Source organism: Simochromis diagramma, unplaced genomic scaffold, assembly GCF_900408965.1.
Source record: "Simochromis diagramma unplaced genomic scaffold, fSimDia1.1 OVJJ01000284.1, whole genome shotgun sequence".
In the NCBI taxonomy this organism is placed as follows: domain Eukaryota; kingdom Metazoa; phylum Chordata; class Actinopteri; order Cichliformes; family Cichlidae; genus Simochromis; species Simochromis diagramma.
In genome coordinates, this window is record NW_024386871.1 from 1,690,729 (window position 1) to 1,713,055 (window position 22,327).

Here is a 22,327-nt window from a genome sequence, read left to right on the forward strand (position 1 = left end):
AGCCACAGGCACGTTTCTGCAGCGGGGAAAGACGAATGATCACGCTTGTGAATTGTGAAAATATCTTTAATTTAAGGATCGGGTTTAGTGGTTTAGAGACAAGGTTAGAGAAACAAGTCTGAGATGGTTTGGCGAGGATAGGTGATATATCAGAAAAAGGGCTTTAGAATATTGAGCTGCAAGGTAGAAAGAAAAGAGGAAGACCTCAGAGAAGATCCGTGGGTGTGGTGAAGGAGGACATGCAGCAGGATGATTTGACAGAAGATCCTAGGAAGCCAGATGATCCGCTGTGGCGACCTATGAAGGGAGCGGCTGATAAAAGAGAACAAGACTTGTTTTAAATCTTCCTTTATTAGAATGCATTTTCTACATTTAACATGTGGAAGCGATTATCATCAGAAACACTCAAATATCAACAGAAAAAAACTTTCTACTGCTTAACTGACTTTTTGTATTAGTATAAGATATAATGTTTTATATTTTAAGCTAAACACAGATTACACTCTACCTTCTGTTAATAACATGTTACAGTAATACTGCTGGTCTTTAAACAGACCAGCAGAGCTAAAACCTCGTCATAAACACAGATTCTCAGGCAGACGTTTTTGGTTCATCACTCTGGAGGGGAAGACTTGCTGCTCTGCTCTGCTGAGGACGTGAAGCCCAGGATCTGACCTGTGAATGTCTCCACAGATATCTCACTTGGGATCACAGAGTCCAGTGTATACTCTGAATGTCCATCTGAGTACATGCACAGAAAAAAAGATTTTATTCTCAGCATTTATGTGAACTTTTTGGTAATGACTTGGAGGTATGTGTTGTTGCATTACACACTTTTAGGTTCAGATAGTCCCCCTCCTTCTTCCTCCTCCTCCTCCACATCATCGAGGCCTAAAAGAGCAGTGAAACACTCCACCACCTCTTCCTCTGTCATGTGTTCTCCTGGGTTTAATATCAAAATAACAAACGTGTTGGATGAGCCAATAAAAACTGACAATAAAACATGGACCATAGGATTAAGATTTATAACCAGTAAGATGCTGACCAATCATTCTCGTTACCTCGAACCTGTAGAAGTTCTATCAGCTCTTGTCTCTGTAGGACGGGCTGTCCTGTGCTGTCAACATTCCCAAGGGCCCAAAAAGCTCTAACCAGATCACTGCTAGAGATGCTGAAGGCCGGCCGGTGGTTGACATACAGCTTGATAAATTCCTCCAGGTCAATGTCATTTACATATTTTCCTGTTTCGGCATACTTACTGAACTTAACTTCATTTTGCATGTCTTCTATCTGGTGAAGAAAATATGTTTAACTGTTATTAAAGTGTTGAGATTAAGTGCCGGTTTTAGTTTCACTGAATTTACCTCTTGTTCAGTAGGATAGTACCCCAAAGCTCTCATGAGAGAGGAAACCTCTGACAAGGGGATTTTGCAAGACACTTGTCGTTTCTCCATCGAGTTCACGCCTTGATGATGGACTTGGCAGTAATAAAAAAAGTCCTCCATCTCCTAAAGACAGAAGAACTCCCATTACTGATTAAAATGTCACAGTAAACAACAGTTTTAAAACTTGTACTAGGGCGAGGACTTATCTTATTTTCTTGTACTATTTAGAAATACATTTTATGCGTGGCCATGTGCATTGGTCTTCAGTTGCGAATGTCCAAAATAGTTGCCATATTTTTTTTAAAATATATTTCTCTGTAAATTCATTTTGTATAGCCATGCATAAAAAAGTGTAGGCTCATATTTTTTAAAGAAAATTTCAGTTAAATAAGCGAAATTCATGCACATATGCCTTTCTCTCTGAGAACCAACAGAATTAAAAGCACAATGAATCCGTTAGATTAAATAAAGTTTTTTGGGGAAAGTTGGGAAATTATTGTGTAGGTCATGTAGGTTTAAATTTAAAAAAAAAAAAAAGAATAGCTCAATGAAATAAACACAATTTAAAAAGAAAAAATAGTAAGTAAAAGGAGGAGAATTAATACATAAACATTTAACAACAGAGCTCCGTGAATTAAAAAAAAGACATTTATATTAAGGTGCCTAACAACCAGAGATCAAACAAATACATACATGTATTGTAGTTTTTGGTGCACAAAATACCATATTATATAATGCCATTAATGCCAGTGGACACTTTATTAGTTACATGTTGATCGTCCATGTTGGACCACTTTTTGCTTTCAGAACTGCTGAAAGTTAAAACTACAAGTAAAACTACCTCAGGGGTAATCTGAGGTAGTGCAAAAAGTGTGTAAATGTGTTTGGAATTTTTTTTTATATCCTGACAGGTGTGTTCACCTGTCACAAAAAGAAGAGTTATGGTGGAGTTATATAAAGGACTGTGGGAATTATTTCCTGTAGCATTCTTTATGGTAGCACTAAATCTGAGGGAGAATGAGCTCTGGTCCCTCTGTAGTGTGGAGCGGATGATTGAGAGCAGTTTGTTTAGTGACTTCCTGTCTCTCACTGACATGGCAGAGGAACACAAAATGGAAGAACGTTTGATGGCTGATGAGGTGTTAAGATTGGTGCTGTGTGGGGAGGGGCAACAGGGGGTCCAGTACTGTATCCTTTTTTGCTCGTTCTTATTTCCTGAACTGAAAACCCTCTTTTTTCATTCATTAGGGCTTTCAGGTCAATGGTGATCCAGGGTTTGTTCTTAGGTGAACATCGGGCATGCTGTTTAGGACAATGGTATCCTTGCAGAAATTTATATAACTTGTGATACAATCCACGATTCTGATGATGTCATCCCCGTGTGGCTTGTCCGACTCTGCATTGTCGAAGGGGAGTATGGAGCAGAACTTCGCAAGCTTCCTGAATCCACCTCATCACAGACTTCATGGCAACATGGAGTCTTTGAAGAGCAGGGACATACTGAGATCTTAACAGGACCAGGTTGTTGTCTGAAATACCTACTGGGGGCAGGGTGGGGGCTTTGTATGCATTCCTGCTGTCTGCATATAGATGGTCAAGAGTTTTATTATCCCATGTTTTATAGTCCACATACTGCTGAATAGATGGCAGAGTGGAGTCGGTTGGTGCTCAGCTGAGCATCATCTGCCTGAGACTCATTAGACATCAGATGATTTTTCTTCCCTGTCCAATTTTGGTGAGCTTGTGTGAATTGTGGCTTCAATTTCCTGTTCTTAGCAGACAGAAGTGGCACCCGGTGTGGTTTTTAGCTGCTGTAAGATAAGAGAGATAAGATAAGATAAAACTTTATTAATCCCTCAGGTGGGTTCCTCTGGGAAATTCGGTTTCCAAATAGCACAGCACTGACAAAGTTACAGAATGTGAGCAGAATACCATATATACACATATATAAATACAGAGACATATATAAATAAAGCATATACAAAAGGGATAAATAGAATAAATAGGAATAAGAATACAAGGGAATTGCACATTTCAAGTATTGAAGTCTATTGCACCGTTGGTTATTAACAAAAAGTATTGCACAGTGAAAAGGCACTACAGCTTAGTTGTTCCCCCCTCCTTTGTCCTCCTGTTTCCCCTCCAGAGAGGAGTTAAACAGTTTGATGGCGTGTGGGACAAAGGAGGGTTGTTTTTTTTTAAGTCTGTTGGTTCTTGTCTTTGGGAGAAGCAACCTGTCACTGAACAGACTCCTCTGGTTGTTTATGGCCGTGTGCAGAGGATGCCCAGCATTGTCCATAATGTCCAGCAGTTTTTTTAGTGTCCTTTTCTCTGCCACTGTCACCAGAGTGTCCAGCTTCATGCCGACCACAGAGCTAGCCTTCCTGATCAGTTTTTCCAGCCTGGATGAGTCCTTCTTTGCTGTGCTGCTCCCCCAGCACACCACAGCATAGAAAAGTACTCCAGCAACCACTGACTGGTAAAATATCCTCAGGAGCTTCCTGCAGATGTTAAAAGACCTCAGCCTCCTGAGGAAGTACAGTCAGCTTTGGGCTTTTTTATACAGGTGCTCTGTGTTGCATGACCAGTCCAGTTTGTTGTCCACCCACAGCCCGAGGTACTTGTACTTGTTGACCACCTCCACCTCCTCTCCCTCTATCTGAACCGGCAGTGGACCTGCTCTGGACCTCCCGAAGTCCACAACCAGTTCCTTGGTCTTTGAGATGTTGAGTTGCAGGTGGTTTGTGTGACTCCACGTGACGAAATTCCTCACCAGACTTCTGTACTCCTCTTCCTGATCATCCCAGATACACCCCACGATGGCTGTGTCGTCTGCAAACTTCTGAATATGGCATAATTCAGAGTTGTAGCAGAAGTCAGAGGTGTACAGGGTGAAGAGAAGAGGGGACAGCACAGTTCCCTGTGGTGCTCCTGTGCTGCTGACCACAGTGTCAGACGTGATGTCCTTCAGTCTGATGTACTGTGGTCTGTCAGTGAGGTAGTCGGAGATCCAAGTGACCAGGCAGGGGTCCACCTGCATCCTGTTTAGTTCTTCCTGAAGCAGGCCAGGCCGGATGGTATTAAAGGCACTGGAAAAGTCAAGAAACAGGATCCTGACCGTGCCTTTTCCCCCATCCAGGTGTGAGTGGGTTCTATGCAGGAGGTACAGGATGGCATCCTCCACTCCGACACCCGCCTTGTATGCGAACTGTAGTGGGTCCTGGGCATGTTGTACCTGTGGTTGGAGGAGGTTGAGGAGGAGCCGCTCTAGAGTCTTCATAAGATGTGACGTCAGTGCCACCGGTCGGAAGTCATTCAGCTCATTGGGCCGGTTCCTTTTGAGGACCGGGACGATGCAGGATGTCTTCCATAGGGCGGGCACTCTCCCCAGTCGCAGACTGAGATTGAAGACTCGTTGTACCGGCTCCCCAAGTTCAGCAGCACACGCCTTTAGCATCCTCAGACGCACCTTGTCTGGGCCTGCTGCCTTCCTGGGGCGAAGCTTCCTCAGTTGTCTCTTGACCTGATCCACTGTGACACTGGGAGATGATTGGGATGTCCTGCTGTAGCCCATCTGCTTCAAAGAGTTAATCTTCTGCATACGTTCGTTGCAAGAAGTGGTCATTTAAGTTACTGTTGCCTTTCTGTCAGGTCAAAGCAGTATTGATATTCTCCTCTGACTCAGGAAATCAGCAACACATTTTTTCCCCAGAGAACTGTCGCTCACTGGGTATTTAGTCTCCGTGAACCGTAGAATTGGTTGTGTGGGAAAATACTCGCAGAGCAGCAGTTTTTGAAAAACTCAGATGAGCCCATCTGGCACTAACAACCATGCCATGTTCAAAGTTACTTAAATCACCTTTTTCCCCATTCTGATGCTCAGTTTGGCCTTCAGCAGGGTGCCTTGACCATCATCTTGACCATGTCTACATACACTGCTGCCATATCCAAGCTGATATATTTGCATTAACAAGCACTTGAGTAAGTGTGCCTCTAACATGTTTCAGTCTAAAAAAATCTGAATAATGCTATGCTTGTTTACTTAAAGCTCAGCAGAAAAAGGAAAAATTTTACTCACTCTGTAGAACTTGCCATCTCGTCCTCCCTCTAAGAGATTGTAAAAAGGTACCATGTCCTTTCCACCCAAAGCGGCTGCTGCCTCAAGCACACTACATTCATCACAGGAAAGGAGACAAATTTCAGGAAACATCATTATACTGCTCTTTCATTTCGACTGATTACAAGGTTGCTATTTAGAAAAAAAACATACTTCAAGTTTATTTCCCATGAGAGGACTGTGCAGTCTGCTCCTCCTGCAGTGAAAATGAATCTGCCATCATAGGAGCAGGCAAACGCAGACACTCCTGCTGAATGGCAGATCAAAGCATTCGACTTGTAGGGGTTCCCATCCAGTGGCAGAATCTGGAGACCCAACTAAAGAAAATACAAAATACTCTTCATGACAGTATCACTGTCGATGTGATGACAATTTGATTAGAGAAAAGAAAGACACAAAAAACTTCTGTATTCAGTTGACTGCAGGAATTTAAACAAGACACACCATTTGGTGGAAATGAAAGTCAAACATTTGTCAGTAAAATACTGCAAACACTGACCTTTTCCATTGTGATGAACGCCAGGTAATATGAGTTTGTATCAGCTTTTTCAGACTTGGGAAGAACAACTATCTTTTTAATTGGAGAGCCATATGTTGGGCCTTGAAGGGTCTTTCTGTTTTTGTAAAACATGTAATAGAGATGCGTGAGTATTTTGCTGTGACACAACATCTGACTGATCTTGTTACAGTATTTTGCAGACCTGCACATCTTTGTTGTGCTGTTGAAAAGCCTCATCTTATATTGATCTGTGATGATGAGGAGAAACTGCTCTGCTGTTAGGGGAGGATACCAAGTCATGCACATTGGCACGCCGCTTTGCTCAATGCGCTCCGAGCTTAAGATGACAAGCCGGTCCACGCTGCTGTTCTCCAGGTCGTACTCCACCTTTTATTCAGTTCCACACAATCACAGAGATTTGCGTGTACCATTATCGTGTCAAAAACAGCTGCAGAAAACACTAAAGTAGACAAGAGTGTTGCAACTTAGACCAGGTAGACTAACCAGTTGGCAGTCCATTCCCAGAGAGAGTAGTCTGGGTTGGGTGCTGTCCAGGTGAACCCCAAAAAGAAGATCTTTGATGGGCTTGTAGTGAGAGTGGATCCTACCCAAATGCATCCACTGAGGTAAAGAGCCTTCTTTGGTGATCAAGTGAAACACTGACACTGCTTTTCCAGCATCCTGACAGACGCGCAAATCATAAATCATCTCACAACAACAACAACAAAAAATGTTTCTGTAACAATGACAGCTCTAACAAAACTCAATACATTATAACAAATTCCAATCCACACAGTTCTCTCACTCACCGCAGTGGCGAGATATTTTGAGTCTGAGGAGAAGGTGATGAGTTGGATGCTGTCTTTGGTGTAATGTAAAGCTTCCTCTTGTTCACTCTCTAAGGTTCTGGCATTCAGTATGTGAACAGCTCCACTTGCAAAACCAACAGCCAGATATAATCCTGTTTAGAAATGAAATGTGACAAACAAAATCTAACAGCAGCTTTTACACACTGAGGATATGGAAGCACTTTTCTTTTTAAACATAGTCTGACCTTACCTTTAGGGTCAAATGTGACACACTGAATCTGCTTCTCTGTCTTAAAGACCTTTCTACCACTGCGTACTTTGCTGCTATAGTCCCACATTTCTAAAATGCCTCCGTGGTTCCCAGTGACCACAGCTGACTGACTGGGGTGGCATGTCAGTGCATGTATAGGCTCATAATCCTCGTCCAGCACAATTCGAGTGATGAGGCTCTCTGCGTTCACATGCACAACTCTGTGACTGACAGTGGTCACAGTGAAGTTCCTGCAGAAAAAGACAGGTCAGCTTGCCTAAAAATGTATAATCTGTATTTTCATTATGCTGTGTAAAACAGTTCAGCGTGAAGATATAGTATCGGGTTCAACATAACAAGTGTCCTGATGGCTTTGAGCCAGTAAAAAAGTGTGTGGCCTATGTTGATTGGCCAGCACAGATCAATTCCTCTGTGAACATGAATGGATGCTCACTATTATTTTCTTTTAATCTCTTTAAACTACCTCTGCACATAAATTAAAAGAAGAAAAGTGAACTTTTTGTAAGTAAAGTAAGTAAGTAAAATTTATTTACATAGCACTTTTAAAGCCAGGAATCTGTTACAAAGTACTTTACAGGGAATGTAAAAAATACATCAGACAAAAAAAACCCAAAACATATTACACAAAAACATTACCCAAACGCCTGTCTAAACTGATGAATTTTTCAGCTGTTTTTTAAAATAAGCCACAGTTTTGTCTGCTCCTGTCCACCACAAGTTTGTTAAACATAGCAGTACCACAAACTCATATAAGGAGAAGTAGGTAAAATAGAAGCTGTCTGTCTATCTTGTATTTTTGCTGAGTGCTGACAGAAATAAATCCATCTCTCTCTAGCAATGGTACCTGCAACGTACAGGGCTGAATCTAAAAAGGGAAGCAGTGGTTACTACAGTGCATCAAGCTTTAGATTTATAATATAAAATAGCAAATATTATTGGTAGATTTATATGTACTTGAGTATAGAAAGTAATCAGACTGGTGTCTCCTTTATGGCCAGTAAAAGTCTGATCTACTGGTTCAGTGGCTCTTTAGGCTGAACACTGTAGTAGAGTAAATTTGTATACCTGGTAATTAAGGGTTTGGAATCCAGTCTGTACTCCTGCTGCCTCCTTATCCACTCTTTGGAAAATGAAATAGAAACAATGGCATCCAGATTTAAATCAGTGTACCAAGCGAGCAGGGTGAATTTGCCATTGTAAAAGCAGATGTGGCTTTCAGTATTGCAAGTTACGATGCAGCTGTGCAAGCATACAGACAAAGATAGATTAGGAACTGGTAAATGCAGGTCACAACTCACATGCAACAACAGACAATATTTCTTGCTGTGCCCACCTGTCAGTGACGGCCAGAACAGTGATTTGCTGTTGCTGGAGGTTGATTCGATTGGCCGTGTCTTTTTTCACAAGCCACTCAACAACAACACCTCCAGAGGCTATTAAGATCTTAGGCTCTTCCCAGTGAAACACAGACCGACTGAGAGACATATTTGCCACACCAAAGTTTTCAGAGCGGTCCAAAGTAAATTCAGCAGCACCACTGGTTTCCTTATTGAACTGTAATGGCAAAACACACCAGAACACAAATCAATTTATTCAGTTACATAATGAGACAGACAGTTTAATAACAACTTCAAATTTAGAAGATTATCTTCACCTTCTTGAACTTCAGGTCAGTGTACTGCAGACTTCCACTTGCCTGAAAAAGGATGAGTCTATCACTATCACAATAAATACATAACAGTTGTACTACGCTTTAAAAAAAAAAAAAACTGAACAGCTGAACTCACGCTGCTGTAGAATAACACATGACTTTCACTGCTGCTGAGCAGCTGAGAGCTATTCTTCAGCCTAAACATGATGTAATCCTGAAAAACAGCTTAACACTTCAACATCTGTTCACCACAGTGCCGTTTCCATAAAGCAATGGTGCTATTCACATACTGAGAAAGCATATTTACCTGAAAACCATATTTAGGATTGAGCTCGGTAAACCACAAAGGCTGTTCTGATTCATTGGTCCAGTCCCAAATGCACACACGCTGAAAAGATCGCCATATAATTTAAGCAGATTGTCAGTTCATGAAAAGTTTGCTTTTACCATACAGGCACTGTTTGTCCTATTGTGTTTGTATGTAAGTGTTTCTAAGACCAGGAAGTGTTGCTTAATATAAAATTTCCCTTTTGGTGAAGAGCATGTTTCATAATCTCAGCAGTAACTTCTTTTCTTTTTAGGTGTATCTAAACTGTGGGTGTCAGTGTAACTGTTATATGTAAAATAAAATGTGATAATAGTATAAATAACTATGTAATTGTAATTTTGTATACGTTTGGACAATTCTGGTTAAATAACTGACTTACACCATTTTGTGTGAAAAGGACAGCATACAATGTGTAAAGTTTTCTCACAAAACATCCTCAGAATCAGCTTTTTTTTGTGTAATAGCTGCAGTATATTTAAATAAGCCATACAAAATGTTACCTTCCACATCAGCAGCATTCTCTGAGCTACACGCCTCATGATTGCATAGGAGGGGGTCAAAAATCGCACTATTTGGTTCACTTTTTCACTAAAATTGTTTCATCATTGCGATATGGCCAAACTGTCAACATTTCACAGTCTATACTTACAAATGTTGAAATTTGCCTATATTAGACATTTCTTTTGACCAGGAAATAACAGGGCTAGAAGATTAGTCTGGTATTAAAATGTAACTAAAAGGGAGACCTTGCATGCGCTATAACTTGTTTTGACCAGCTGCAGTCATGTGAAAAAGAAAGTGCACACTTACTGCTTTAGCAGCCAGGTGATGATAGAGATATTATATAAATATAGACAGATAAATGTAGAAATATAGATATAATATGAAATGTAAATCTAATCTAATAATCTTTGCTGTAAACTATATGCTTATCAAATGCTTTTGATAAACTGATCCTCATCAAGTGTGAGCACCTCTGTAACAGGAGAAGTTTTGGCAGTTTGCTGGTCTGGAACTTTCAGGTTAGGTTTGTATTAATACAGTCTCACAGTCTTCCCAGGAATGGATGTCTCAGCAAATCCACCCCTGCTCAGAGAAACTGCAAAAAAACCCAAGAGCTACATCGGAGACTCTAAAGTCCTTGGTTTGCATGATAAATGCTATATTTAGAAAATTAGAAAAAGACTGATCAAGTGTGGCTGGTCTAGAAGGGCTGTCATGATAAAGCCTCTTCTCTTCTAACAAGAACATGGCAAAACAGGTTAGTTTTGCAAAGTTGCATCCGAACAAATCACAAGACTTATGTAACAATGTTCTTTGGACAGATGAGACCTAAGTGGAGATTTTAGGTCATAATGTCAAAGTTTGGTCAAAGTTTTTAGTCAGAGTCCAGACCTCAACCTGATTAAAATGCTGTGCTGGGACCTTAAGAGAGTGGTGAATAAATGAATACCCACAAACCTCAATGTCAAAAGTTTTCCACAATAATGCAAGAGACTGATAAAGTCATACAGAAAATGGGTATTGCTACTAAAGGTGGTTCTAAAAGCCACCGATTCATGGGGTGTACTTATTTTTTCACAGAAACCGTCCTGCGAGACCTTCTTTTCCATATGACTGCCAATCCTACATGGTGATATGACTCTTATAAAAATGACCTAAAATGACTAAAATGTAGTTTCATTGAAATATTAGAAAAACAAATTTAAAAAAGAGCGATTAATTTAGATACATTTTACTGATGCTGCTATCATTTTTTATTTTCCATACACATATTATGATTACAGTGATTTATTTTTTATTTGTATTTTTTGCCAGCACAATAGCTCGGTGGAAATTTGATATTGTGACATCCCTGAGCTGCCATACTTACTTGAAATTCTTCTGTCCCAAGTGTTGCCAGATGTTTTGTGTCGCTTGAAAACGCTATTGCTATGACACCGGCGTCAGGGTGACAGTCAAACAACGTGTTCACAGGAATACTGTAACATTTATCAAATAGGTGGTTACCATTGAGAGCAAGGTTAATGCAGTGAAAATGCCTCAATGTGTGAAGAATGAAGAGATACCCAGAGTAGGAGTCCCATATGATCACCATGCCATTTGGTCCCCGGTCTGCTGTTGCAATCCAGCGTCTGTCTTCACTCACACACATAGATGAAATGGAGTGGGAGTGCCCCTGAAGACATTAAGGAGAATATATAAATCTGCACACCTGTTATGAAAAGATATATACTGTGAACATTTAACATGAAAACCCAGGCTAACATGATCTGATTTCTCAGACTGTTTATTGCAACTTAAAGCAATGACTTACTCTTACATTGTTCAAAAAGCTGAAGTGATTTTTACCTTAAGCATGTGCCGGGACTTTGAGGTGTGATTGTAAATAATCCCAACATGAGCCGCAGCATAGAGCAAAACCAGCTCATCCTGGTCTTGCAGAGTGAAAACGGGAAGAGCAGGGCTCATGCCACAGATGAAATCTAGTGACTGGATGAAGGACAGGTTTAGGGACAAATACTTTCAAATTACACTCAAATATAAACACTGATTGGGACATACTTACCAGTACATGTGCTTCAGCATCAGTTGTCTTCTTTGAGAAAAGTGTGTCTCTAGTTGCAGTGTAGACTTGAGACTGCCCAGTCCTCCTTGGTATGTCAGAGTTTTCCTTTTCTTTATCCTTACCCGCTTCTCCCCTGTCCTGTTCTTGTCCCACTAATGGGTGCTTTTCAGCTTCATAGCTTGTGGGTGGCTCCATTATGATTAACCTTACCTTTTGGTACTTGTATAAGCCTTCTCCTTATTATCCTTGCCCTAAATTAACTGTAGGCCAAATAGTAACAGAAAAACAACACATTTAAGCTCTATTCGATATTTGCTCTTTTAAATTGTATTCCTACCAAAAGTTTTCGTCTGTTCTGTCTGGCTGCTACTTGGAGGGAAGCGTTTCGTTGCCTAGTTACAGAAGATCAACGGATGAGCCTTTTCAAATTAAAAGCATGATAGTCACAAAAGCACTCGAAAGCATTAAAGGTGGGGGGAAATGCTTTCCTTTCGATATGAAAACACCAGGAGGATCTTTCTGGTCATTTAATATGTTTATTTATTGTAATTGTTACATTACTTATAGGATAATTACTGTCAAAAAAATAAACATTGTACTTTCTTTGGTGCTCATAGTAAGCCAGGAATGTCCTAAATAAGTTTAGTATAGACATTCCAATGAAAACAATTGTCAACAAAAAAAATTCAATTGCCTTTAAAAGATTATGAAATAAAAATTATTATAGTTGCTCCAGTTCTAATTGATGTATCACAGGTTCTGAACAGTGCTCCATGCAAGAAACCCAATAAAAACTGAGTGGTCAAAGCTGTCATATATGCCCTTATGGGATAGATTTGGTTTGGAAAGCTCTGTGGGTGATCTACTAACAGCTGCTTGTTTTATACAAACACAAACCAGTTCACTTAGCCCTGCCCCCTGACATTTATGATCTGTGAGGTTGACAGATAAAATAAACTCACGATGCACTGTATCATATTTAATCAAATAGTGACATGATTAAATATGTTTTTAAATAAAATAATTATGTATTTAAATATTTTTTGTAATTTTAATTAGTTGACAATTATTCCATTATTTGATTATGTATTTTTTTTTTAAGATAAAAGCCACGATAGACAAGATTATGTGGTTATTAACTATAATAATTCGAGATCGCATTAACCAAAAGGATGTTTTATTTTGAAATCTACAGATGCTCGGTATATATAAAGCTTTTACTTTGAAGGGTCGACACGGTGTCCAAATACCTGTACTTTCACGGTTTCCTTCTGGATGGTTTTTCCGGTTGCACGGCTTTAGAAGCGGCGGACTTTCTGGTTCTGTTTCGTGCCACTGGGCGTTATTAATGTTTGCTACCTGTTCTTAGCCTTTCGTTTTTTCTTACTAAATGTCTTCAACTGAGGTCTGAAAGGTTCTCGTTATCAGTATGAAGCGTTTATGACTGTGACGACTCCAGAAAGTAAAGGAGCGCTTTGATAAGATAACAGCTGGGGCTGGTAATGGTTTTATCAGCTGACAGGTGAGACTGACGGTTGTGTTTAAAACGAGGTTTTGGTGACTGATTTAATGATTGACTGGTCACTCGCTTTTAGTTGGTACTAGCATTAGCATTAGCCAGCGGTTCTTGTCGCCAATCCCCCTCAGCTGACAGTCAGCCGCTCCAGCTTGAGATGCTAACGGCTAACACCCAACTCTTATACACTCGGGGATTAGACATTATGCCTTCATTGAAAAGTTTTGAATAAAATGTTACCACGAGGCTATAGCTTTTTGCAATAGTACTCGATACTGCCGAAAAAGTTAGTTAACTCTCAGCGCCATAGAAATGTATAAGACGTCTTAGGATACTAGGATATTTTAGGATATTTTTCACTCACTGGACACTTTAAGTAGACCTTGCTAGTGTCGGCTTGGATTCCCTTTTGCAATCAGATTGGCCTTAATGCTTCACGCTATAGATTCAGCATTGAACCGGAAGCATTACGCAGAGATTTTTGTCCATATTGACATGACAGCATCACACTGTTGCTGCAGATTTGTCAGCTGCACATCTATGATGTGAATCTCCCGTTCCATCACATCCCAAAGGTGCTTTATTAGATTGAGATCTGGTGACTGTGGAGCCCACTCAAGTACAGTGAACGCATTGTCGTGTTCAGTAAACCAGTTTGTGATGATTTGAGCTTTGTGAAATGGTGTGTTGTCTGTCCCATCAGAAGATAGGAACACTGTGGTCATAGAGGGATGGAGGTGGTGAGCAACAATACTCAGTTATGCTGTGGTGTTTAAGCAATGCTTAGTCGGCACTAAGGTTCAAAGTTTGCACAGCACCACCAGCCTGAACAATTGATACAAGGCAAGATGGATCCATGCATTAATGTTTTCTGACCCTGTGCCAAAATGGAATTTGGACATTTTTCCAATCTTATATTTATCAGTTTTAGTTGTTCAGTTTAATGTTCTTTGCGTCACTGCAATTCTGACATTATGTGGTCATCCAGAATCATAAAATGAGACTTGGTTGAGTTTTTTTTTTTTTTTTTTTTTTTTTTAATATATATTTTCACAGGGTGTTGGGCTGTGGTACGCATAACCAGGCTATAGTTTCAAACACACAACTGAGCTTTCTTTAAAATTACTGACATTTTTTATAAGACAAATATTGAGTAGTTAAGTATAATAATTATGATGATAAGTATAGTGGAACTTTACTTTTTTTGTGCTCTAAAGCTGAATTGTACGTCTAGCAGGTAGCATATAAAAGACATGTGGATGGATAAACAGAGAGGAATCAGAGTTTCTCAGGAGGAGCTGCTCTGTAAGAACGCCTGTGGTTACTATGGAAACCCAGCATGGCAGGGTTTGTGCTCAAAGTGCTGGAGAGAGAGGGCACGGGCCGCTGGAACCCCGAGAGAAGAAATTAGGTAAACTTTATTCACGCTGTTACGTTTGCTCATTATGTTAAAGTATATTGAAAATGTATGTGAGAATACTGCCCTTTAATATGACATCTGGATATGTGAGGGTATAACGCATCAGTCTAAATACAGATAGAGAGACCTTCCATTTGTTTTCTGTCTCTCAGCTCGGGACAGAGATGTCTAATCCTTTCATTCCTCATAGACCGCGCAGTGATGGAACGCTCCCCACATTCTCCAAATTTGAGGAGAAGAAAAACATTGAGAAAGGTCGTCGAATTAACACAGTGAGAAGACTGTTCTGGGGCAGCCCATCGCCTCCAAAACCTCAAGGTAAAACTTTAGTTTTGTGGTTTTCTTAAAGTCATTATTAGGTCAACAGCCAGTTACAGCAGCTAGCCCCATTTGAGGTTGCCACAGCAGATCAGCTGCCTCCATTTCACCTTGTCCAAGCATCCTCCTCTGTCACACCAACCAAGGTGGCCTTTTTTACTTTTTTTCTGCAATCCTGTCTCTCTGAAATACTCAAAAAGAAGAATAACTTAATATTACCCAGCTCCTCTGAATAGAAAGCCAGAATTCTTCCTCTAAACATTGTCATTAAGTCCATGAAGGTAAAAGTTTTAACCTTCACTCAGTATTTTTGCTGTCTGTAAGAAAACCCCCCCCAGCAAAATGCAGAGAATAAGGCAACAGACTTTACTAATAATCACTGTACATAAACATCCACCATACCTTCTGCTGAACCAGAATGCACTATATATACTGTTTTGGTCTTTTGTACACATCCAAATTATACATACCTATATACTATATATAGTATTACCAGGCCTCTGGAGAACCTCAAGACATGTTAAGGATGTAATTTACCCATATTATATAGCTGTATTGGATCAAGGACACATCTAAAACCTGCAGGACACTGGCGCTTGAGGCCTAGAGTTCCCTCACCCCTGGATTAGATTATCTGGCTATCTGTTTGGATTTTGCTGCCTCTTCACCTTTTGACTATTTGTCCCTCCAGAGTCTTCTGAAAGCCGTGCAAATGTGTTAAAAGCCTACGAAAACCTTGAGCCTGGAGACTTCACTGGTTTCCTAAAGATACTTCGGAGTCCTCCTTCCCAGCGCTTGCAGTCCCGCTGTACAGCTTTTCTCAACACAATGGAGGCATACCATGTAAGCAGTTTAAGCATCTAACACGACAATTATGTCACGAGCTAGAGGCATCCTGATCATCGATTCACGTCATCTTTGCAGGATCTGCCGGTGCAGAAGCAGTCAGACCTCGTGCAGGATTTTTATCAGTCTTTTGCTGAATATTTTAGCAGTGAGTACAGATCTGTTCCAAACTGTGTATGATGCAATATTTGTATTTAAAGTGGCTTTTAAATCGCTGTTTATGTTTTCAGGTTTTCCTGAAGCTCAGGTCACTCAGATAATGGAGCATGTAGAGAAGTTAATAATGACACGGCTGCACAAATGGGTTTTCTGCCATGACAGCTGTGATGATGAACAGAAGGACCTGGCTCTCCAGAGAAGGATCCGGTACATCAGCTGTGTTTTGTTTTGGTTTTACCCATCATGGAATAAAAACCCAAACTTCTAATCCTGAGTTAAAAGTCAGGATTAGAAGTTTTGTGTTTTTGTTTTTTTATAACTAATGTCTCTTATTTGCAGTTCTTTGAACTGGGTTACGCCGCAGATGCTAGGCGTACCTTTTCCTGATGAAAAGGTCTCTGTCACAGGCGACCCCTTTCTGCCTGCTATAACTGGTGATTTAAAATCTCAATACTTAAATGAGCAGTTTGACATGGTGGGAAATGCATTTGTTTGCTTTCTTATCTAAAAATTGCATCAAAAGATTCATGTCATGAGCAACTTTGATGCTGGTAACATATTACCTGTGTACGGGTCCAGGCTTGCCAACTGCAGCCTCGTATTTAACTCCCTGACATAAGAAAAGAAAAAGTGCATTTCCCAAAATGAAAAACTGTTACTTTAATGATAAAGGGAGGCATATTTTGTCAATGTCATAACATTTGAAATGAGTTCCAGCCTTTATTTTTCCCACAGCCATAATCGAAATGGATGCCAAACGAGCACCTCAAGACAAACTCGCGTGCGTTTCCAAATGCAGCCAGCATGTCTTCGAAGCCCTTTCCCGCTCAAACAGTGAGCCTGCTAATGCTGATGACTTCTTGTCAAGCCTGGTTTACGTGGTGCTGAAGGCCAATCCGCCTCGCCTCCACTCCAACATGCAATACGTGATTCGTTTTGGGCTCCCTCACAGTCTGATGGCAGGAGAGAGCGGCTACTATTTCACAAATTTGGTGAGTTGACTGAAAAGTTCCTCACCCATCATACACCACAGGGTGTTGTTAGACATGTTAATAACTCATACGGGTGTCCGCATCTCTTTATTTAGTCCTGTGCTGTGGCCTTCATTGAAAAGCTGGATGGGCCGGCACTCAGCCTCAGTCCAGAAGAGTTTGAAGGCTACATGCTGGGTCAGCGTACTCCCTGTGCATTAAATAGGAGGCAGCAGGTGATCAGTGACACACAGAACCTGCTAGAAGACCTTAAAGGCAGGCAGGAGAAGCTGGACCAAGGTATGGATGCTCTCAATGCGCAGCTACAAAAGTGGGTGCAAGAAGTTCATTCACAGCTGGACGAGACCAGAAGCCAATTTGTCCTGGCTCAGAAGGAGATAACTGCTCAGAAGGAGGTTTTGTTGTCCACTCAGGATAATAAGGAGGAGTCAGTGCTGGTGCTTGAGGATCAAGACGGAGGTTTGAGGGAAACAGGCTGTTAGGCATTTCTATTAATAGAGCTAATCTGGCACTTGACTTTAATCGTCAGCACTAACATTTGTAGGCTGCAGGACAAATGAAGCGTACTTTCCAGTGCCACATTTGCACATGCTCCCAATGCAGGAGTAGGGTATTTGTAAGCCAGCTGAAGATGAAGGAAACTTTATGCATGCAGTAACACAACGTTCACAGAGGTTTTAATGACTTTAGTCCAAATTATTTGCCCATCTGTCCAATTTAAGCATTGAGCCAATAAATCACATTCCATTTTCCAATAAGAGATCTCATATGTACCATTTAAGCACTCGGGGTACACAGCACTTACAGATGTAGAACAAACACTTTACAATACTTATTCACTATGATAATTTTGAATAGTTTTATACCATTGTGCCTTTATGTATGCTGCTCTGAAATTCCAAAGTAGGCTACAGGACAAGTTGGTGTGACTGTTCTTGACTAAAAGTCAGGGGTGTATTTGTGAAAGCTGTGTATTTGTTCTCAGCACGTGGGTGCAAAAAATGTTTAGCATGCACAAGCTGCACGTTGTTTACAGCTCTAGAAAGATTTCTGAAAAAAATCCAAGGGCTTCATCTAAAGATCTGTGATTGTATGTATCTAATATATTAAAGGTGACACATGATTGAATGTAATGTGTTTGGGTGTTTTCCTTCACTAAAGCTGATGATTATTTGCCATATTGCCAACAGAGAAGTTTTAGAAACTTGGCTTTTTGGAAAGTCAGACAGGTGTCAGATGTTGAAATGACTCAGTCCAATGACTGATAGTCCAAACCTGGTCCTCCTTTACTAATTTCCATTAAAAGCTTTAACTTTTTTTTTTTTATTAAAAAAACAAAACAAAACTTTATCATATAAATGGAAAACTGAAAGGTTTCAAATTCATGCTGAGATTCTAGTAGCAATAACTGTCTGCATCTTATATGATTAAAAAAAACTGTTAGTAGCTATTTTGGAAAATAAATAAATTGGTATACAGGAAAAATAAAGTACTCAAAAAAGCTTCGCACTAATATTTTGTTTAGTTTTGGTGAGGGCAAAAATAGTGATAATCTCTTGCAACTTCAAAACTGTTATTTACAACCAGCATTACTGCATCATCAGGAGGGGGGCGGGGTCCTAGTCATTCAGGATATACAGGCAATAAGTTGACCTATTTTTTTTTTTTTTTTTTTTTATTTTTTTTTTCGTGAATATTGTTGCCTAATCTAGATCTTCAGTCAAGTGGAAGAGAGTCTCTGCATAATAACTAAGAGTAAAGTTGCATATAAACATATAAACAATGAGCTATATCAAAAAGGAGAGTTTTGAACCTAATCTTAAAAATAGAGAAGGTGTTTCTCTCCCAAACCAAACGAGCTTGTTCAACAGAAGAGGGCCCCGAGAGCTTACAGCTCTGCTTCTCAGATGGAAGCAGGTAGAGGACAAAAACATCTGAGCTGAGAGATGCACAAAAGGAAGAATCATTGATCACTGTTGTGTATGAGATGTCGGAAGGTTTTTATTTGGTCTTTGTACTGATGGAACCCAGTGGTGAACGTGTTTTCCACTGGAGTATTAAAAAATATGAGCCAAAGTTTAAATGTTCCAGTTTAGGTATTTTTAGAAATTCTATATGTGTCATTTAAATTATTAGTTATTTCATTCGAATTCTGCGCTTTTCGGCTGTAGTTGTTTTGGACAACATAACAATGACCAACAATAATTTCATTATTATTTGTGCTGTTGGCAGTAATACCAGTTTAAAGATCGTCTAAAATGTTTTCGTACAACGAGCAAATCATTGAGGGGCAGCGGAGCGCTTTACTGCCAAATAAAGACAAGCGAAGAAGAAACAGGCGTTACACCGGAAGCACTAGTTGGAGCAGCCATGAAGATGACAGATGAAAACATTCCTGGAAACTCCGAAATAACAATGGATGATGTTAAAAACCTCATCAAGAAGAAAGATGAAATTGAAGAGCAGATAAAGGCGTATTACGATGTCCTACAAGACGTAAGTCGGCGACCATATTATTAGCAAAACGTAGCACAAAGCTAAGTCACAGTAAGGTTTTTTTTTAATCGCTTTTGTTTACTTTTATTTACAGCAGGGGGTCGGAGTTGAAGACTCTTTGGTGGATGCGGAGGGTTACCCACGAGCAGATGTTAATCTGTACCAGATTAGGACGGCTAGGCACAACATTTCATGTGAGCAGCAGTTTGTTTGCTTTCAGTGGTTTCAGTCCCTGACAGCTGGAGACACGCATGTCGTGTTTGACTGTGTGGCAGAAAAACTGATGTATGCTATCAAAGCACAAACTGATATCTCATAATTTACGCACACACCACGTGTGCGGTGCGTTTTTAAAAGTTAAAGTAGTATTTCAGATAACTTATCTACGTTCCCAAGGCATGATGAAACAAAAGTACATGTTAATGGTCACTAAAAGACTTTAAAGATGACACCAACAGATAATTCTATTTGGTTTTAAATACATGTAGTAAGCATTTTAAATGCCGTTTATTTTTCTAAGATGTAATACACTTGCCAGAGTGTACACCAGACTGCACCCACCTTTGCCTTCAGAGCTGCATTAATGCTTCAATGCATAGATTCAACAAGGTGCTAAAAATGGGATGAACATGTTCAGCAACAATACTCTGGTAGGGTGGGAAGTTTAAATGATGCTCACTCAGTACTAAGGACCCAGAGTGGACCAAGAAAATATCCCCAACACCATTACACCACCATAATCTACTTGAACTGCTGATGCAGTGGATTCGTGCTTTTGTTGCAGCATAAATGGAAAAACTCATCAGACCAGGAAACATTTTTCCAATCTTCTGTTGTTTGATTTTGATGAGCCCCTCCCGATTGTAGCTGTAGTTTCTTGTTCTTAGTTGACAGGTGTAGCGCCTTGTGTGGTCTTCTGTTGCTGTAGCTCATATGTTTCAATGTTCCAGATGTTGTGAGTTCAGAGATACTCCAGCATAGCTTAAACGAGTGGTTATTTGAGTTACTGTTGCCTTCCTATTAGCTTGAAGCCATTCTCATCTGACCTCTGACATCAGCAAAGTATTTTCACCCAGAGAACTGCCACTTACTGGACATTTTCTGTTTTTCTGACCAGTCTCTGTAAACCCTAGAGATGGTTGGTTGAGAAAATCTCAGCAGATTCTAAAAGACTCAGACCAGCCTCCCTGCTACATTCAGTGTAGCTGCTGCCATGTTATTGGCTGATTAGGTATTTGCATTGACAAGCAGTTGAACAGATGTCTTCAACAAAGTGGCTATTGGGTGTATATTATATATTTTTGTTTACTTAATATGTTATTTAATGTTTTAATGTATACTTATTATTTATTATATTTCTTTGATTTCAGATTGGTTTTAACCCTATTAAGATATTTATTCTATACTCAGGTTTACAGAACGATCACAAGACCATCATGGCGGAGATAGAAGAAGCCCTACACAAGTTGCATGCTCGAGAGAAAGCCAAGCGGGAACAGGATGAGGCAGAAGCCCAGGAGGAGGCGATGGAACATCAGGTTACGCTGCCTCCACCTTTTGCACAGGTTGATGCTGTGACAGAGGGATCACCTGCCTGTGGAGCTGTGAGTGATGTGAACTTTTGTAGCTAGAAGCTGTTTTCAGTTTGTACTGCAAAACATTGTTGGGGGGGGTGTTTCTCCTATAATTTTAGTGATTGTTTCTTTTAAAAGGGGCTCCGAGTCGGTGATCAGTTGATCGAGTTTGGTTCTGTGAACTCAGGGAACTTTCAGAACCTCCAGAATATTGCTTCTGTGGTGCAACACAGTGAAGGGGTAAGAACCACAGAAAACTCAACGGGCAATTAATCAAACTTCATTTCTTAATATTCCATTAGTTTATTTTTGTTGATGCATGAAGCTTGTGATGCATAAGAAGTCATACTTTGCATATAATTTCATTTGTATTTAACTTCGTCATAATGAGAGAATGCAATGTTTTGATTTTTTGTTTTTGTTTCTTAAAAGCATCTCCCTTGTTGTTATTTGAGTCTGCAAACTGTAATTTGACATTCCTCTGCAGAAACCATTGCACGTCTCGGTGATCCGGGCTGGCCAGAAAGTTCAGATGAGCCTGACTCCACAGCGGTGGTCAGGCAGAGGTTTGCTGGGGTGAGTGCACGGCTGTGGCAAAATGACATGTTTGATATAGACTCAAACTCTCCCCCAGCTCAGGGGATGCATCCTTTAAAGGCTGACAGTGTTGCAGCACTGTAGCAAAGTCTCTCCCATTTCTATGCTGCCAACGAAGTTTGTGTCCTATCACATCATCTGGGAAAACGCCATTCTAAATTTTTACTGGATATAAAATCCAACACCTGCTCGGGGCTGTGAGAAGTTTTCAAATTTAAAAATGAATGAATGAATAATTAATTTTCTTGCATCATCTGAAATACTGTGGTTTATTCTCTCACCCTCATATCCCTCAAAAATATACTACTCTACCTCTGCTGCTGTCACAGTTGCAGCTCAGTGTGGGCTTTGTGTCCTATGTAGTGCACACCTTCAGAGGATGCAGCTCCTGAGTTGTACGAGTTTGGAGATTAATAGATATTTGGAAACAAAAACAAGTGATGCCCTCAATGCCAAGAAAATGCTGAAAAATTGTTTCTTGGCATATTATTTCTACAATTTGCCATGAAGTGACACTAGTAAAACACTTTTTAGTACACATACTTAAAATTCATCATATCATGTCCAGAAGTAAAAAGTTATTCTTGATTTTGTTATTTTTCAGATGTAACATCGTTCCAGTTCAGCGATGATCACCCTAACACTTAAAGTTTGAAAACTCTCTCTGGCCTTTTCACTACTTTATGGGAACTTGGAACAATATCCCTTATTCCAGTTTTCAGAACAGGATGTATGAAAATAAAGCACCTCTGTTCAAGAAGTCATGCTGAGTTTACTGAG

General features: G+C 40.1%; 3 protein-coding genes across 8 annotated transcripts; 2 read left to right on the forward strand and 1 right to left on the reverse strand.

The window, feature by feature from the left end:
- Nucleotides 1-59: 59 nt before the first annotated feature.
- On the reverse strand, nt 60-12,162 carry cfap251 (cilia and flagella associated protein 251). Of its 5 annotated transcripts, XM_040031556.1 has the most exons (21): nt 11,967-12,162; nt 11,630-11,889; nt 11,413-11,553; nt 11,130-11,239; nt 10,934-11,042; nt 9,040-9,120; nt 8,869-8,946; nt 8,736-8,777; nt 8,415-8,635; nt 8,147-8,320; nt 7,061-7,311; nt 6,811-6,962; nt 6,506-6,682; nt 6,204-6,388; nt 6,002-6,116; nt 5,656-5,819; nt 5,464-5,554; nt 1,365-1,508; nt 1,062-1,290; nt 835-942; nt 60-741 (listed from the first exon to the last, which is right to left on the reverse strand). In XM_040031556.1, the coding sequence occupies exons 2-21, from the start codon at nt 11,822-11,824 to the stop codon at nt 614-616; spliced, it is 2,895 nt and encodes a 964-aa protein (XP_039887490.1). In that variant the 5' UTR covers nt 11,825-11,889; nt 11,967-12,162; the 3' UTR covers nt 60-613. The 5 variants fall into 5 exon arrangements, 4 of the variants coding, with proteins under 4 accessions (XP_039887490.1, XP_039887489.1, XP_039887491.1 ...); XM_040031555.1 differs by having other exon boundaries at nt 11,630-12,162; XM_040031557.1 differs by lacking the exon at nt 60-741 and having other exon boundaries at nt 1,062-1,171; nt 1,260-1,290; nt 11,630-12,162.
- A 691-nt stretch (nt 12,163-12,853) lies between these two features.
- Nucleotides 12,854-18,008, forward strand: LOC120733402 (rab5 GDP/GTP exchange factor-like). 2 transcript variants are annotated; one of them, XM_040031563.1, is made up of 9 exons: nt 12,854-13,151; nt 14,380-14,556; nt 14,756-14,883; nt 15,575-15,726; nt 15,808-15,877; nt 15,960-16,095; nt 16,228-16,322; nt 16,624-16,880; nt 16,976-18,008. In XM_040031563.1, the coding sequence occupies exons 2-9, from the start codon at nt 14,399-14,401 to the stop codon at nt 17,360-17,362; spliced, it is 1,383 nt and encodes a 460-aa protein (XP_039887497.1). In that variant the 5' UTR covers nt 12,854-13,151; nt 14,380-14,398; the 3' UTR covers nt 17,363-18,008. The 2 variants fall into 2 exon arrangements, with proteins under 2 accessions (XP_039887497.1, XP_039887496.1); XM_040031562.1 differs by having other exon boundaries at nt 14,383-14,556.
- Nucleotides 18,009-19,200: 1,192 nt separating this feature from the next.
- Nucleotides 19,201-22,307, forward strand: psmd9 (proteasome 26S subunit, non-ATPase 9). The gene is made up of 6 exons (XM_040031566.1): nt 19,201-19,376; nt 19,471-19,570; nt 20,787-20,980; nt 21,089-21,190; nt 21,438-21,526; nt 22,152-22,307. Exons 1-6 carry the CDS (start codon nt 19,251-19,253, stop codon nt 22,177-22,179), a joined length of 639 nt encoding a protein of 212 aa, XP_039887500.1. The 5' UTR covers nt 19,201-19,250; the 3' UTR covers nt 22,180-22,307.
- The last annotated feature ends 20 nt before the right edge of the window (nt 22,308-22,327 follow it).

What these genes read in the sequence shown, in the direction of transcription:
- cfap251 (XM_040031556.1), bottom strand. Translation starts at nt 11,824, where the DNA reads ATGGAGCCACCCACAAGCTATGAAGCTGAAAAGCACCCATTAGTGGGA. An exon ending in ACTATCCTACTGAACAAGAG is followed by an intron (nt 1,291 to 1,364) that starts GTAAATTCAGTG and finishes TTTCTTCACCAG; the next exon opens with ATAGAAGACATGCAAAATGA. An exon ending in GGGACTATCTGAACCTAAAA is followed by an intron (nt 742 to 834) that starts GTGTGTAATGCA and finishes GCATGTACTCAG; the next exon opens with ATGGACATTCAGAGTATACA.
- LOC120733402 (XM_040031563.1), top strand. Translation starts at nt 14,399, where the DNA reads ATGTGGATGGATAAACAGAGAGGAATCAGAGTTTCTCAGGAGGAGCTG. An exon ending in ACCCCGAGAGAAGAAATTAG is followed by an intron (nt 14,557 to 14,755) that starts GTAAACTTTATT and finishes CATTCCTCATAG; the next exon opens with ACCGCGCAGTGATGGAACGC. An exon ending in TTTTGCTGAATATTTTAGCA is followed by an intron (nt 15,878 to 15,959) that starts GTGAGTACAGAT and finishes TTATGTTTTCAG; the next exon opens with GTTTTCCTGAAGCTCAGGTC.
- psmd9 (XM_040031566.1), top strand. Translation starts at nt 19,251, where the DNA reads ATGAAGATGACAGATGAAAACATTCCTGGAAACTCCGAAATAACAATG. An exon ending in GATCACCTGCCTGTGGAGCT is followed by an intron (nt 20,981 to 21,088) that starts GTGAGTGATGTG and finishes TTCTTTTAAAAG; the next exon opens with GGGCTCCGAGTCGGTGATCA. An exon ending in TCAGGCAGAGGTTTGCTGGG is followed by an intron (nt 21,527 to 22,151) that starts GTGAGTGCACGG and finishes GTTATTTTTCAG; the next exon opens with ATGTAACATCGTTCCAGTTC.